The sequence below is a fragment of the Mobula hypostoma genome, chromosome 6 (assembly GCF_963921235.1).
Source record: "Mobula hypostoma chromosome 6, sMobHyp1.1, whole genome shotgun sequence".
NCBI lineage: Eukaryota > Metazoa > Chordata > Chondrichthyes > Myliobatiformes > Myliobatidae > Mobula > Mobula hypostoma.
In genome coordinates, this window is record NC_086102.1 from 33,857,968 (window position 1) to 33,873,274 (window position 15,307).

A 15,307-nucleotide genomic window follows, 5' to 3' on the forward strand; every position below is an offset into this window, starting at 1 on the left:
GGCCTACGCGCATTGTGAGCATTTATACTTGTGCGTTGGTGTGTCTGCGTCGCTCTGCAAATTGGGCACATCGCGCATACGCACATGCCCACCCTTGCAAGGCTTCATGGTCATGGTAGTCTTTCTCAGGGTAAACAAGTTTAAAGTGAGCGTCTTTTTTCGTATGTGTCCATAATTTTGGAGGTCTGTAAAGCTTTATGGAAAGCATTGCATCCAGAGTTCCTTCCCTGCCCTTCAGTTGGCCAATGGGAAGCTATTGCAGTGTAGGAGGAAATGCGATGCTACCAAGCAGACCAATCACAGTTGTTGCGGTCTGCCACACCTCGACGCGTAGTTACATTTGGGAGAGGTGCACATCAGGCTACAGTGTAGGGATTGTGTAGGGTTCACGGTGACGCTGTACCTATGGTGTCGAGTTGACACACAAGTATGAATCAGCCTTAAATCAGCCTTCAGAAACAGGCCCTGCCGAACCAGACATCCCACCCTGCAAAAACTCATTTCAGGTAGCACCCCCCCCCTACCCCCGTCGACTTCCAAGGGTGCATGTAATACTTTGTTCAGTAATTTTATCTAATCTGTAAACTAAATTGGGTATATGCAGCAAATGTGACATTAAAATATGTATTTATATTATCTTATCATGTTTATTCTATTACAACTTTAAGCAAGTCTACAGAGAATTTGGCCTCATCACGTAGGCCATCAATCGCGTAGCTCCTTGGCAGCTAGCCAACTAGTTTAAATCAGGGGTCCCCAACCTTTTCTTGCACCGCGAACCGGTTTAATATTGACAATATTCCCGTCCGGCCGACTCCGGGGGAGGGTTGTTAAACACGACAGGAACTTTCGGGAGAGGTGGGATGTCTGATCATTAATGTATCCAGCAATTAACTCGCAAACAGTACTGCGCGCGACGCAGTGGGCGGGGCGGAGGGATTGAGACGCGCAGCGGAGTGGGCGGGGCGGGGCGGAGTGGAGCAATTGAAGCACGAGGCGCAGTGGGCGGGGCGGAGGAATTGAGGCGCGCGGCGCAGAGGGCGGAGCGGAGGGATTGAGGCGCGCGGCGCAGTGGGCGGAATGGAGGGATTGAGGCGCGCGGCGCAGTGGGCGGGGCGGAGGGATTGAGACGCGCAGCGGAGTGGGCGGGGCGGGGCGGAGTGGAGCAATTGAAGCACGAGGCGCAGTGAGCGGGGCGGAGGAATTGAGGCGCGCGGCGCAGAGGGCGGAGCGGAGGGATTGAGGCGCGCGGCGCAGTGGGCGGGGCGGAGGGATTGAGGAGCGCGGCGCAGTGGGCGGAGCGGAGCGGAGAAATTGAAGCACGAGGCGCAGTGGGCGGGGCGGCGCAGTGGGCGGAGCGGAGGGATTGAGGCGCGCGGCGCAGAGGGCGGAGCGGAGGGATTGAGGCGCGCGGCGCAGTGGGCGGGGCGGAGGGATTGAGGAGCGCGGCGCAGTGGGCGGAGCGGAGCGGAGAAATTGAAGCACGAGGCGCAGTGGGCGGAGCGGAGGGATTGAGGCGCGCGGCGCAGTGCAGATGACGTCCGCAGTCAGTGGACTGGTGCAGCGTTCCGAGTGTTGTGGCCGGTGACAGGGTGAGTGAATCTTGCGGCAGCAATGCTGATTCACCTGTTCAATTCCGACCTTGACGTTTCTGTTTCCCATTGCCGTCGCCTCATTTTAAGGCCGATTCCATTTGGCGGGGCCGGTTTCTGCAATCTGGGAGCGCCATGGACTTGATGGGTAGGGCCTGGGCGAGATGGCTGAGGCCAGTGTGGATGGGGCCGCAGGTGAACGGATGGGAGTCAGGTTGATAAGGCCGTGATGGAGCAAACACGATCTCTGTAATGGTGGCAGTGGGGAGGGCTGATGGTACAAGGTGAGGCTACAATAGAAGGTTGTATTCGGCATTGGTCAGCTGTTGCACCGGAACGAGCTGGGAAGGTGGGGTGCCCTGAGTCGGTAGGTCTGTATTTTCCTCGAGACGTGGAAAGATTGCGACTAATTTTCTAGATTTAGTATTGCATTATTCAATATGAAACCAAGGTCTTAAATCTGAACAGAGCAAACTGGCGTGAAGCACCAGTTGGCCAATTGGAAAAATTCATTCAAAGGTATGATAAAATAGCAAAACGTTTAATGAATTAGCACATTTTAAACAATATTATCCCGCTAAGGGAAATGAAACAAAACTAGAAAAATAGGAAAGTTTCAGAATTTTAACAAAAGTGATCAACACATCGATGAGTAGTGTAAGATAGAAGCAGGCCTTTCAGCCCACTGTCAATGCGAACTATCCTGTCCATCTATATGAACCTCACTGCCTGCATTAAACCAGCTATTTGTGCCATAAGACAGAGGAGTAGAATGAGGCCATTCAGTCCATCGCATCTGCTCCACCATTTGATCATGGCTGATTTATTTCCCTCCTATCCCTATTTAACTGCCTTCTCACTGTAATGTTTAAAGCCTTTACTAATCTAGAGCTTATCAACATCCCCTTTAAATATACCTAATAACTTGGCCTCCATGGCTGTCTATTGCAATGAATTCCACAGATTCACTGCCCTCTGCCTAAAGAAATTCATCTGTTTTAAAGGGACATCCTTCTATTCTGAGGCTGTGCCTTCTGATCCTAGACTCTCCTACTATTAGAAACAACAGTATTCAGGCCCCACAGTATTCAGTAAGTTTCACTGAGATTCTCCCCTCATTCTTCTTAAACTCCAGAGCTATCAAGCACTCCTTGTGTTAACCCTTTCATTCTCGGGCTCATCCTCTATGTTGTGCTCCTTTAAGTACCTGTTTGGTTGCTTCTTAAATGGTACAGTTCCAGCTGCCAGCTCCTTCCTGATAACAATTTAACGCTAATTCCCCCTTAAGCTTCCTCCCTCACCTTAGCCTGTTTCTGGCTATCTGCCCTATTGATGGCTCATAATTATAAATGCTGCTCATAATGTTAAAGTCGAATCCGAATAAAACTCGGGAGACCAGCTTCTTATAGTTGCAACAGTTTATTGCGCACCCTCCTGCAGGAGTTTGAGACCCAGTTGTCGAAGGGAAGACACGTAAGTACTGCCACCATCCGACAAGTGGGCCCACTTAGTCAGGTTACAGCCATATATTTATACATAGTAAGCCCCATACATTATTGTTGCAAGATGTTATTTGAACTGGTACGTTCACCAAGTCTGTTGGTGCAAAACTTAATTACTTAGATAAGAGAGTCTGCTAAATCAAGGCTTATTGACAGATAGATGTGCTGTGCAGTCTTTATCAGTTAAATGCCTTTGCTAGGCCCTGACTTAATTACAGATGGATGTTCATTCCTGTCCTTATCGGTGAGTCCTCCTCCTACTCAAACAAGGGTACAATGTACAGTGTTATCAAACTCCCAGTGTCTCTCTGCAAACCAAGAGAGAACTGGTAATGAGCCTGTCTTAGCTAACTGCTGAAGAAAGAGTTTACTTCAGTTCAAAAATTCAGTCCCAATTATTCTTTTAGCCAGAGGTTACATAGGTTCAAAATGATTTTTTTTATATCCTCAATTCCTCAATAATTTTATATACGTCACATATCCCTTGGCCTCCTTTGCTCCAGTCGCTCCTTGTAACTCATTCCCCCAATCCAGATAACATTTTTGTGAGTCTTTCCAGCATCCTGTTTAGTCTAATCATATCTTTCCTGTAGTGTGGTGACCAGAACTCCACACCATATTCCAAGTGCAACCTAACTAGTATTTTGTATGGCTGCAACATAAAGTCTCAACTCTCTGTACCCAAAGCCCCAGCTGATGAAGGCAAACATGTTATACGCCTTCTGAGAAAGTTGAAATGTGAAGGTAAGGTAGCCAATAATGGAAAAGAGCATAGCAAAAGGTGCAGTTGATTTACCATGATCAGAGAACGTGTCTTATGAGGATAGATAGAGCAAGCTCGGGCTGTTCTCTTTGGAACAAAGGAGGATGAGAGGTGACGATCGGGGTATACAAAATGTTAAGAGGTGTCGTTAGAGTGGACAGCCAGAGACTTTCCTGAGGGTGGAAATGACTAATATGAGGGTACATAATTTTAAGGTTTAGGAGGTTGGTAGAGGGAGACTTTTTTTCCCACAGAATGCGTTGGTTGGGTGGAACATGCTGGCAGCAGTGATGGTAGAGCAGATGGTTTAGGGACGTCTAAGAGATTCTTAGATAGGCACATGGTTGAAGGAAAATTGGAGGGCTATGGAGAGGAAAGGGTTACATAAATCTTAGAGCAGATTAGAAGGTCAAAGCAACCTGTACTGTGCTGTGCTGTTCTAGGTTATAAAATGTTTTGAAATTTTGAGTTTGTAATTGGCAGAAAGCTACCTATCTAGCCCCTTCATAGACAACTCACAGATTCAGCAAGAAATAGAACATTAGCTATCATGTTGCCTTTATTTCATTCTGTGACATTACAGAATATGAAATCAGTTAAAATTCAAATGTAGTGCTATCTTGCTGCACATATGAGGAAAGCTGCAGATGCTGGAAATTCAAGCATCACACACAAAAAGTGCTGGTGAACGTAGCAGGCCAGGCAGCATCTATAGGAAGAGGTACAGTCGACGTTTTGGGCCGAGATCCTTCATCAGGACACAACCTGACAAAGGGTCTCGGCCCGAAACGTCGACTGTACCTCTTCCTATAGATGCTGCCTGGCCTGCTGCGTTCACCAGCATTTTTTGTGTGTGTTGCTGCACATATGTTGATCTCTGGTCAAAATGCTATTGGATATTGTGTATAAATGTAATGCCCTGGTTAAGTTTTTTATTGCTATGCTGTAGGTATTTCATTTTAGCAGTTCTGTAAGAGCAGTCTGTTATGCTTTTAGCGTGTTTGGGTTTGAGCTAAAGACAAGGAGCTATAATGTATCAGCCAATCAGGATGGTGGAATTGGGAGAAGATTCTAGAGAATGCTGGACAGAGATGTTTCCGTGACTGATGTGGGTCGAGGTCCTTTTGGCGAGAGCAGGGAGAAGACAGGAGGGAAGATGACTGAGGATGCTATCCCTGTTGCACAAGGTGCCTGGTGCAGATGGATGGCTTCATGGAGGAAGGACCGTTACTCCTGTGGGGGAGCCCGTTTGCTTGAGTGACATTGGGAAGGTGGCCTGTGGTTTCATGTATACTGTGGGTCCAGCGCGGGAGTTAAAAACAACTTCAAGATGAGCTCAACTTGTGTGCAAATTTGGACTGGGTTAACTGTAATTGGCCCTTTTTATTTTTTTCCTTATCTTTTTCCTACTAACTGTCTGATAAAGCTGACATTTGTAAATATTCTTTATAATTCTATGCAGGTCTGTTATTTCTTGCCAACGGATAATTGAAAGTGGACAGTATTTACAGAGTATTCACACAGATTGGGGTTCAAGTGGTCGAGACATCCCAACTTCCCGGTTTTGGTGGGACCCAAGTCATACTGACCATAGGCGTAGCGAGTCTGAGAAAGGTGGCTGAGTCCAGTGGCTGTTAACGAGGAGCTCACGAGCTGCATCTCTGGAGATGCCCAGTAAAAGGGGGTTTCAGAAGCCTGATCCCCTACTTAAGGTGTTCATTGTGTTAGGTATGAGTAAGCATACAGGGTTTGTATTCTTGAGTTTTGATAATTGAGAACTAAACTTGAGAGTTGATGTTTCGGTTTGATGAAATTGTCATGGCCTCAAAATAAGGGTCAGCCATTCGAGAAAGAGCTCAGCAACAATTACTTGCTAAATCTTTGAAATTCTGTACCTCAGAGGACTATGGAGTACAGCTGCTGAGCAGAGATCGATGACTTTGTAAATAGTAAAGCAATCAAGGGTCGTGCGAGAATGTGACACTAGGTTATAAAGATTAAATGGCAAAGTAGGAAAGAAGCTAAAAGACTTACTCCCAGTGTTTCCTATGATTGGATGGACCAGGACTTCGGATGGGAGAGGTAGACAGGACTTCAGAACAGGGACGGGACAAAGAACCAGCAGGATTGTTCTCTGGTATGTAAAGTGTGGTGGTGCTGGAGTAGACAGGGCTCCTTAATAATGTACTTCTGAGGATGAGATTGGTAGGGAATGTGGTGGAGCTAAAGCATATAGTTCTGCAGGTTAGGGACCATGGTGGGTCTGGGGATAGTGTTTCCGGTACTGCAGAAGTAGTGGAGAACAGAACCTGGGAGAGGAAGGTGGGATAGGGCTAGGATTGACTGAAAGAGGGGCCAAGGCTGTTTTTTCCTTTTATCCTGTGGTGGTGGGGCAAGGGTTTGACAGAGAATGTTCTGGTTTGATGTGGGAGGCGGGGGGAATACCGAGATATGGTGGGCTATGAGGAGGAACTTTGAGAAAAGTGAGTTGGTGGAGCATCAAGCTGGAATGTGCAAAGGGAGGGCAAATGGGGAGAGTTGTGGGGGGGTAGATAAAGCACTCGGAATTTGGGCAGTCAACTTGATTTGAGAAGAATGGTGTTAAGTCAAGGATGTTGAGGGGTGCATGAGATGACTTTCAATTTGCTGTTTAAAATTCTGTTCAAAAACAACACCCTTTATCATGCGTGATATTTAAGCAAGCCTAGAATGATTACTTAACTGTGACGGGGCACACGAGAAAATTAAATTCCAAATCACTGAAATGATTTGCGTATTTGGGTGGGGGTTGTGGGTCAGTGGCTACTTTATTTTTTTTTGTTGTAATCTTTTGTTTAAAATTTCCTTTGTTAAAAGAAGATCTTTGTTGAGAATGGCCTCCCGTGCTGGCCCCCGTGCTACAGGGACAGATGGCAGTGACTTCCGCCATAGAGAGAAAGTCGCTTCACATTATCAGATGAGGTAACCTTTTGGTGCTTTTAAATAGCATAGCCTTAAATGGATATACTGTACTTAACAAAATTAAAGTTATGTGAATGCTGCAACTCTAAAACAAAGAAAAGTACCCCTAACCTTTTCTGACATGGTGGAAACATTTATTTTTCCCCTGACATGAGAAAAAGTGAATTGATTGTACTTTGAGTGCATCTTGAGATGAGCCAAAAAAATCACAGGACTTCTCTTGAAGATACTGTGATGCAATAAGGAACTACAGAAATTGATCTTAAAGGGACAGTTTGTGAGCCCTGTGCTATTACCTGGTTTTCTGCATTAATTACTCATAAAATGTGGTCTAATCTTCATCTAAGTCACAATAATAGACGAACACAATCTACTTAAAGTAATAACACAAACATTTGCACTTTTCATGTCTTTATTGAACATGTTTAATCATTCACAATCCAAGCTGGAAAAAGTATGTGAATCCTTGTATTTAATGACTGTTAAAGCCTCCTTTAGCAGTAATAACCTCCACCAAACATTTCCTGTAGCTGCTGATCAGACTTGCAGAGCAGTGAGGAGGAATTTTAGACCATTGCTCCGTACAAAACTGTTTCAGTTCATCAATATTTCTGGGATACCTTGCATGAACAGCCTTTTCAGATCATACCAGAGCATCTAAATTGGTTTTAGGTCTGGACTCTGACTTGGTCATTCCAAAACACATTTTTTTTTTTGTAAACCATTCTGTACTCTTGTGTTTCAGTTCATTGCCTTGTGGGATCATCCAACTTCTATTAAGCTTCAGGTGATGGACTGCTACTCTGTAAAATGTCTTGATACAATTTTGAATTCATTGTTCCCTCAACGATTGCAAGCTGTGCAGGCCCTGAGGCAGCAGAGCAGCTCCAAGCCATGGTGCTCTTTCCACCATGCTTCACAGTTGGGGTGAGATTTTGGTGTCGGTATGCAGTGCCCTTTTTCCTCCAGACATTTCTGCCAAAGTCCAATTTTTGTCTCATCTTTCCACAGAACGTTGACTCAGAAGTGTTATGGAACATCCAGGTAGTCTTTTGCGAACCTGAGATGCACAGCAATGTTTTCTATTTCTGGACAGCAGTGGTTTCCTCCATGGCGTCCTTCCGTGAACACCATTCTTTCTGCAGGTCTTTGCTGTTACCCTTTCGTTCTTTTTCACCTTCTTCAGCATTGTACATTGCTCTTGGTGTGATCTTTGCAGGACCCCCACTCCTAGGGAGAGTGGCAGCAGTGCTGGATTTCCTCTATTTGTAAAGTTTTTCTGTGTCTATTGATGAACATTCAGGTTTTTAGGAATGCCTTTGTAGCCTTTTTCAACTTCATGCATGTCAATACAATTCTTCTAGGGTCCTCTGAAAGTTGTTTTGATTGACTCATGGTGCACATAAACAGATCTTTCTTGAGAAGACTTTGTCTTTTTTATAGGGCAGGGCACCTCTATAACCCACATCTCGAATCTCACCTCATTGGTTGGAACACCTGACTCCAAATAATTTTTGTAGAAATTATTACCCCAGAGGTTAACATGCTTTTTTGAACCTAGACTGATTGTTTAAATGGTGTACTCAGTATTGACAAAAAGTACAATTATTTGTATTTATTAGTTTAAGCAGATTGTGTCTGTCTATTACTGTGACTTGGATAAAGGTCAGACCACGTTTTGAGTAATTAATACAGAAAACCAAGTAATTGCAAAGGGTTCACAACTTTTTCTTGCAATTGTAGATATTGATTTAAATTGGATTTTAAAAATGAAGGTTATTTATTAGAGATCCAAATATGCATTCAAATCAGTAAAGAATTATTTTGTATAAAGGACCAGTATACAATAATAGAAAGACGAATTCCAATCTGCAGTACGTTAAAATATGTAAATATTTCAAATATTTATGAATATTAATTTAGAATTGTGTTTCTATTCTTTACAGTGTAACTCTGAAGTTTGAGATCAAGAAGCTGATATATGCTCATTTAGTTCTCTGGACACTACTCACTCTACAGGTTATTGTCAGCCACATGAAGTTGGTGTCACATGATCTGATAGCTATGCCATACCAATGGGAATACCCATATCTGCTGAGCATCATACCATCTGTCTTTGGTTTTATATCCTTCCCTCGTAACAACATAAGTTACCTGGTGCTTTCTATGATTAGTGCGGGCCTCTTCTCGATTGCCCCTCTGATTTATGGCAGCATGGAGATGTTCCCTATGGCACAGCAGCTGTACCGAAATGGAAAGGCTTACCGCTTCATCTTTGGTTTTTCTGCTGTAGCTGTCATGTACCTGGTCTTGGTTATTGCAGTACAAGTGCACGGCTGGCAGATCTACTACAGCAAAAAATTACTGGACTCTTGGTTTACCTCCACACAGGAAAAGAAGAAGAAATAGTCTGGAGAAGAAAAGTACAATTTGGAAGGCTGTGGTTTATGAACTGTGGTTAACATGATGGGACTGTATCAGTCCATCAGGGATGATGATACAGGGGTAAATTGCTGGAGGTTATCTTGAATAGGATGTCTTTATTTTTATCGTTATACCCTGATGCTTTTGTTTCCAATCAAAGAAATATACCGAGTCTCAAACATTTTGTGCCACTTTTTCAATTCTTTGGTTGTTGAATAGAATGATGTGGCTTTTAAGGATATAATGGTAATGTCACTCTGTAGCTAGATTGTGAAGTATATTTGGGAATGTTTCCAAAATGATTTGTCCAAGTTATTTTTTTTTATGGTTGTATTTCCTCACGATATATCGATGTGATTTTCAGGAGGAAATAACAGTGGTTTAATTGTTGATTTTGTATATTGTACTGCTGCAAGGTTTCAATTTCCTACATCAGTCTTCAGTGAAACTGGGTGTGTGACACATGGGTGGGAGTGTTACTTAGAGCAGACAAACGTTCAAAGAACTTTAGATTGCATGTTATAAGCAACGTGTTCAATGCTTACAAATCAGATCCACTTGTTTTCTTTCAAACAGTCATATGAAATCCCCTATTCATTTCACTATTTAATGAAAAGTCTTGTCCTAGCATTGAGTTAGTTAGACCAGTGCAGGAATACAGTCTACTTAACCTTCTATAACAGTTTTTTGTTATGACTTTTAAAGTTGCATCACACAAATCATTTCGGATTTGGCTCCAGCTCACTGAGCAGTCTATTAATGATTCTTAGCTATAGCTATATTTGTCTCAGTGTTCAAATGTTGTCACACAAGTTATGAGCGTACTCTTAAAATACTGATCTGATTTTATTTATATCTCTTAATATCTCCTATCTCTTCTGAATCAGCTTCTTAATCCTCTGTATGCTGTTGCTTTGATTTCTCTATAATGAGCTCTGATGTAGTAGAGTTGGACATGAGCACGCTATTTGTAGTGAGGCTCATCTTACGACATTCTTTTGAGAACTGAAAAACATCCTGCATTCCCACACCGGTTTCATAATATCTAATTGGTTAAATAAAAGTAATACGGTGTCAAACCCATGAGTTGACTCAAGTTGTTTGCAATCCTGTTCTACATTCAAGCATGGCTTTTTGAAAGGAACTTGTTCCTTTTTATGGGGATGGTAAGAAATTTGACAGTACAACTTAAAATTGTGAGAAGTTTGTAATCACTGCAGATCAGTCAATCCCCCACATTAGTCTGTAGGTGTAGTAGCTTCATATTTTGTATATATATTAAAATTTTAAAAAATAAACCAATGAATACGTTAATCTAACTTGAGTAGTTTTTCATTATGTGCAAAAGTTAGTAGATTGAATTTTGTTTTGATTTTTATTGCATATTTTATTTGCAACAATGAATAAATGTTACACAATCATTTTTTATACCAGTATGATGTAAAAATATAGTCAGAAGCACATTAGAGGTCTATCCATTATGTCTTTGTCTTTATGAATAAAATTGAGTTGTCACTTTTTTTTTAGCTTAATGAAGAAGAGGGTTGCTGTAGTAAAACTGGAGGTTTGTTGTCTATCTTTGCTTTCCCATCCTACCTTCATTTGTCTTCCAAAAAAAAGGATTGGATACTTAGATCTCAAGACTGGTAACTATCATCTTTTCATTTGAAGCATTTTAATTAGTGATTGCCTTGCAACTAGATCAAGCACAGTGATGTCACTTTACAATAATAATAGCAACACACATCAAAGTTGCTGGTGAACGCAGCAGGCCAGGTAGCATCTCTAGGAAGAGGTACAGTCGACATTTCAGGCCGAGACCCTTCGTCAGGACTAAATGAAGGAAAAGTTAGTAAGAGATTTGAAAGTGGGGGGGGGGGGATCCAAAATGATAGGGGAAGACAGGAGGGGGCGGGATGGAGCCAAGAGCTGGACAGGTGATTGGCAAAGGGGATACAAAAGGATCATGGGACAGGAGGTCTGGGGAGAGTCACCTGTCCAGCTCTTGGCTCCATCCCTCCCCCTCCTGTCTTCTCCTATCATTTTGGAGCTCCCCTCCCCCTCCCACTTTCAAATCTCTTACTAACTCTTCCTTCAGTTAGTCCTGACGAAGGGTCTCGGCCTGAAACGTCAACTGTACCTCTTCCTACAGATGCTGCCTGGCCTGCTGCGTTCACCAGCAACTTTGATGTGTGTTGCTTGAATTTCCAGCATCTGCAGAATTCCTGTTGTTTACAATAATAGTAAGTTGTTTGGAGCAGTAATTGAATTTTGTGTCCCTTACTATTTTTTGACTCCGCTGTCTTTGGGACATACATATATACATACACGTAGATATATATGTACAGATATATATATATAGCAGTTATCAATGGTAATGAATTGTATACAGGTAATTGCTATGAAATTACATTGGAATAGTTTTATTATTTAGATTTGGTCATCTGATAGTCAACAAAATTAGTGTAAAAGATGAAATGGGGCATAGATGAATGGTCTGCCTAGTTACATTGTAGGAGGGAAAAACTAAGAATGCAGAGCATAAAAAGGAAATATAAGTATATCAAAGAACACATGCACATCTCTCATTTGAAATGTTTTATAATTTAGATTACTGAAGCCAAGATTTCTGCATCTTTTAAGGGAAGTTGTTTCAGGCCGAGACCTTCATCAGGATTAGAGAAAACACTGGACCTTTTTTTTCCTCCAATTCTCGTAAAGGGTCTTGGCCTGAAACGTCAACTATACTCTTTTTCCATAGGTATTGCCTGGCTTGCAGAGACCTCCAGCATTTTGTATGTTCCTTTGAAGTTGATAAGCATTTGATTAGTAAAAACAAAAGCTGTGGCAAAGACATGATTGTCCAAACGATGACTTCTCTGCAATACATGATATTACCTCCTTACCAATGCTTAAGGCTTGTATTTAGGTTTCGGAACTCCACTGTTAAAAGCTTATACAAGTACAGTATTTGCCAGACAATTGAAAATTGTGTTGCTCTGGGTTGCAGTTGTTCTGTCTTCTCTTGCAAATCTTCACACAAGTCTTCTTACTGACAGTCATCTTGTCATGTTGGAGTTTATCCTGTTCAGTCTATCTACAGTTTGGCTTTTGCCAATAGATCAGTTACCAGTCTGCTTTGTATTTCTCTATAGGAAACTTTACCTACATAGGAGGCTTATCATTCATGTTTTTGATACAGATTGCATTAGTCATCTGGCATGATTTTAATCTATCTTTTATGTCAGTTATTAAAATGAGCTGCATATTTAAACTTCATGTTAATGTATCCACATGGTTCCGGTTGTGCTTAAGACAATCACTCGCTAACAGATTTTAATGGAGAAGGATGCACAATATCCTGCAAAGGGAAGGTGAGCAGTCAGAAGTCATAGATATTGGTACCAACAACATGGGTAAAAAAGGGGAGGAAGTCCTGAAAACAGAATACAAGGACTTGGGAAGGAAGTTGAGAAGCAGGACCTCAAGGGTAGTAATCTCAGGATTATTGACTGTGCCACAGGACAGGAAGGATAGAAATAGAATGAGGTGGCAGATAAATGTGTGGCTGAAGAATTGGAGCAGAGCAGGGACTCAGATTTCTGGATAATTGGGACCTTTTCTGGGGCAGGTGTGACCTTGAATCTGAGAGGGACCAATATTCTTGCAGGCAGGTTTACTAGAGCTGTTGGAAATGGCTTGTATCAATATGGCAGGGGAATGGGAACCAGTATGGTAGAAATGAGGATGAGCCAGCAGGTTCACAAGTAGATGATGGATGTAGCCTGTAAGGAAAGACAAGCCAATGATTGGGTACAAACACAGACGGAGCAGAGTTAAACTACAACAGAGGCAAAATTCAGAAGGGCGAAGAATGCAGGACTGATGTATTTAAATGTCTGTGACATTTGCAATAAGGTGGATGAACTCGTGCAATTAGATTAGTGTGTATGATGCGGGCATCACTGAGTTGTGGCTGAAAGAAGGTCATAGCTGGAGCATAACATCAAAGGATATACTTTGTCGAAAGGACAGGAGGGAAGGCATAGGTGCTGGTGCAGCTGTGTTGGTAAGAGATGGAATTGGATCTTAGAGGTAGTATAGGGTCAGAGAATGTTGAATCTTTGTGGATGGTATTAAGATACTGCAAAGGTAAAGAAAAAAAGAAACATTTTGGGAATCATATATGGTCCTTCAAATAGTAGCCAAGATATGGCATTGAGATTGCAAGAGGAAATGGGAAAGGCATGTATTAGGGTAATGACACAATTGTAAAGAGCACTTCAATCTACAAAGGATTGGAAAAAATCAGGTTGGTGTCGGATTGCAAGAACGGGAGCTTGTTGAATGCCTACAAGATCGCTTTTTAGAGCAGTTTGTGCTTAAGCCTACTCAGGGAAAGGCTATGTTTTGATTGTGTAATTTCCCAGATCTTATTAAGGAGTTTAATGTTAAAAGAACCCTTAGGAGGCAGTGATCATAATAAGATCGAATTCATAAAATTTGAGAGGGAGAAGCACAAGTCAGATGTATCAATATCGCAATAGAATAAAGGGAATTCGAGGCATGAGAGAGGAGTTTGCGCAGGTGGATTGGAGGAGGATGATGGCAGAACAGAGTTGGTTGAAGTTTCTAGGAATAGTTCACAAGTCGCAGGATAGATGTGTCCCATAGAAGAAGTAGTTTTCAAATGGCAGGGTAGGCAACCATGGCTGACAAGGGAAATTAAGGATTGTATAAAAGCCAAGGAAAGGGCATATAAGGTAGTAAAAGTGAGTGGGAGAAATTGGATGATTAGGAAGCTTTTAAAATCCAACAAAAGACAATTAGAAAAAGCTATAAGAAGGGAAAAGAAGAAATATCAGGGTTAACTAGCCAACCATATAAAGCAGGATACTAAAAGTTTTTTTGAGTTATATAAAGAATAAAAGGGAGGTGAGAGTTGATATTGGACCACTGGAAAATTATGCTGGTGAGGTAGTAATGGGGGACAAAAATGGCAGATGAACTTAATGGGTTCTTTGCATCAGTCTTCACTGTGGAAGACACTAGCAGTGTGCCAGAAGTCCATCAGTGTTGGGAGCAGGAGTGAGTGCCATTGCTATTACAAAGGAAAGTGCTAGGCAAGCTCAAAGGTCTTAAAGTGGATAAGTCACCTGGACCAGATGGATGACACTCCAGAGTCCTGAGAGAGGTTACTGAGGAGATAACTAATGCATTGGTCATGATCGTTCAAGAATCACTTGAGTCTGGCATGGTCCCGGAGGACTGGAAGATTGTAAATGTCACTCCACTCTTTTGGGGGTGGGGGGGAGAAGGAAGGCAAAAGAAAGGAAATTATAGGCCAGTTAGCTAAATTTCAGCGGTTGGGAAAGTGTTGGAGTCCATTATTAAGGATGAGGTTTCAGGGTACTTGGAAATTAATGGTAAACTACGTCAAAGTCAGCATAGTTCTGTGAAGGGAAGTCTTACTTGACAAACTGTTAAGAGTTCTTTGAGGAAGTAAGAAGCAGGATGGACAAAGGAGAGGCAGTGGATGGTCATTTACTTGGATTTTCAGAAGGCATTTGATAAGGTGCCACACGTGAGGCTGCATAACAAGATAAAGTCCTCTAGCATTACAGGAAAGATACTGGCATGGATAACGGAATGGCTGATAGGAGGCAGTGAGTGGGAATAAAGGAGTCCTTTTCTGGTTGGGTGCTGGTGATTGGTGTTCCTTGGGAGTCTGTACTGGGACTGCTATTTTTCACATTGTCAGTGATTTGGATAATGGAATTGATGACTTTGTGGCAAAGTTTGCAGATGATACGAAAATAGGTGGAGGGGTAGGTAGTGATGAAGCAATGCGATTGTAGCAGGACTTAGACAAATTGGAAGAATGGGCAAAGAAGTGGCAGATGGAATAGTGTTGGGAAATGTATGATAATGCATTTTGGTAAAAGGAACAATAGTGCGGGCTATTATCTAAATGGGGAGAAGGTTCAAACATCAGAGGTGCAGAGGGACTTGGGAATCCTTGTGCAAGATTCCCAGAAGGTTAATTTACAGGTTGAGTCTGTGGT

General features: G+C 42.4%; 1 protein-coding gene across 1 annotated transcript; it reads left to right on the forward strand.

Moving 5' to 3' along the window:
* Window positions 1-1,426: 1,426 nt before the first annotated feature.
* On the forward strand, window positions 1,427-10,671 carry jagn1a (jagunal homolog 1a). Its single transcript, XM_063049834.1, has 3 exons — window positions 1,427-1,592; window positions 6,714-6,818; window positions 8,765-10,671. Exons 2-3 carry the CDS (start codon window positions 6,730-6,732, stop codon window positions 9,225-9,227), a joined length of 552 nt encoding a protein of 183 aa, XP_062905904.1. The 5' UTR covers window positions 1,427-1,592; window positions 6,714-6,729; the 3' UTR covers window positions 9,228-10,671.
* Window positions 10,672-15,307: the final 4,636 nt, after the last annotated feature.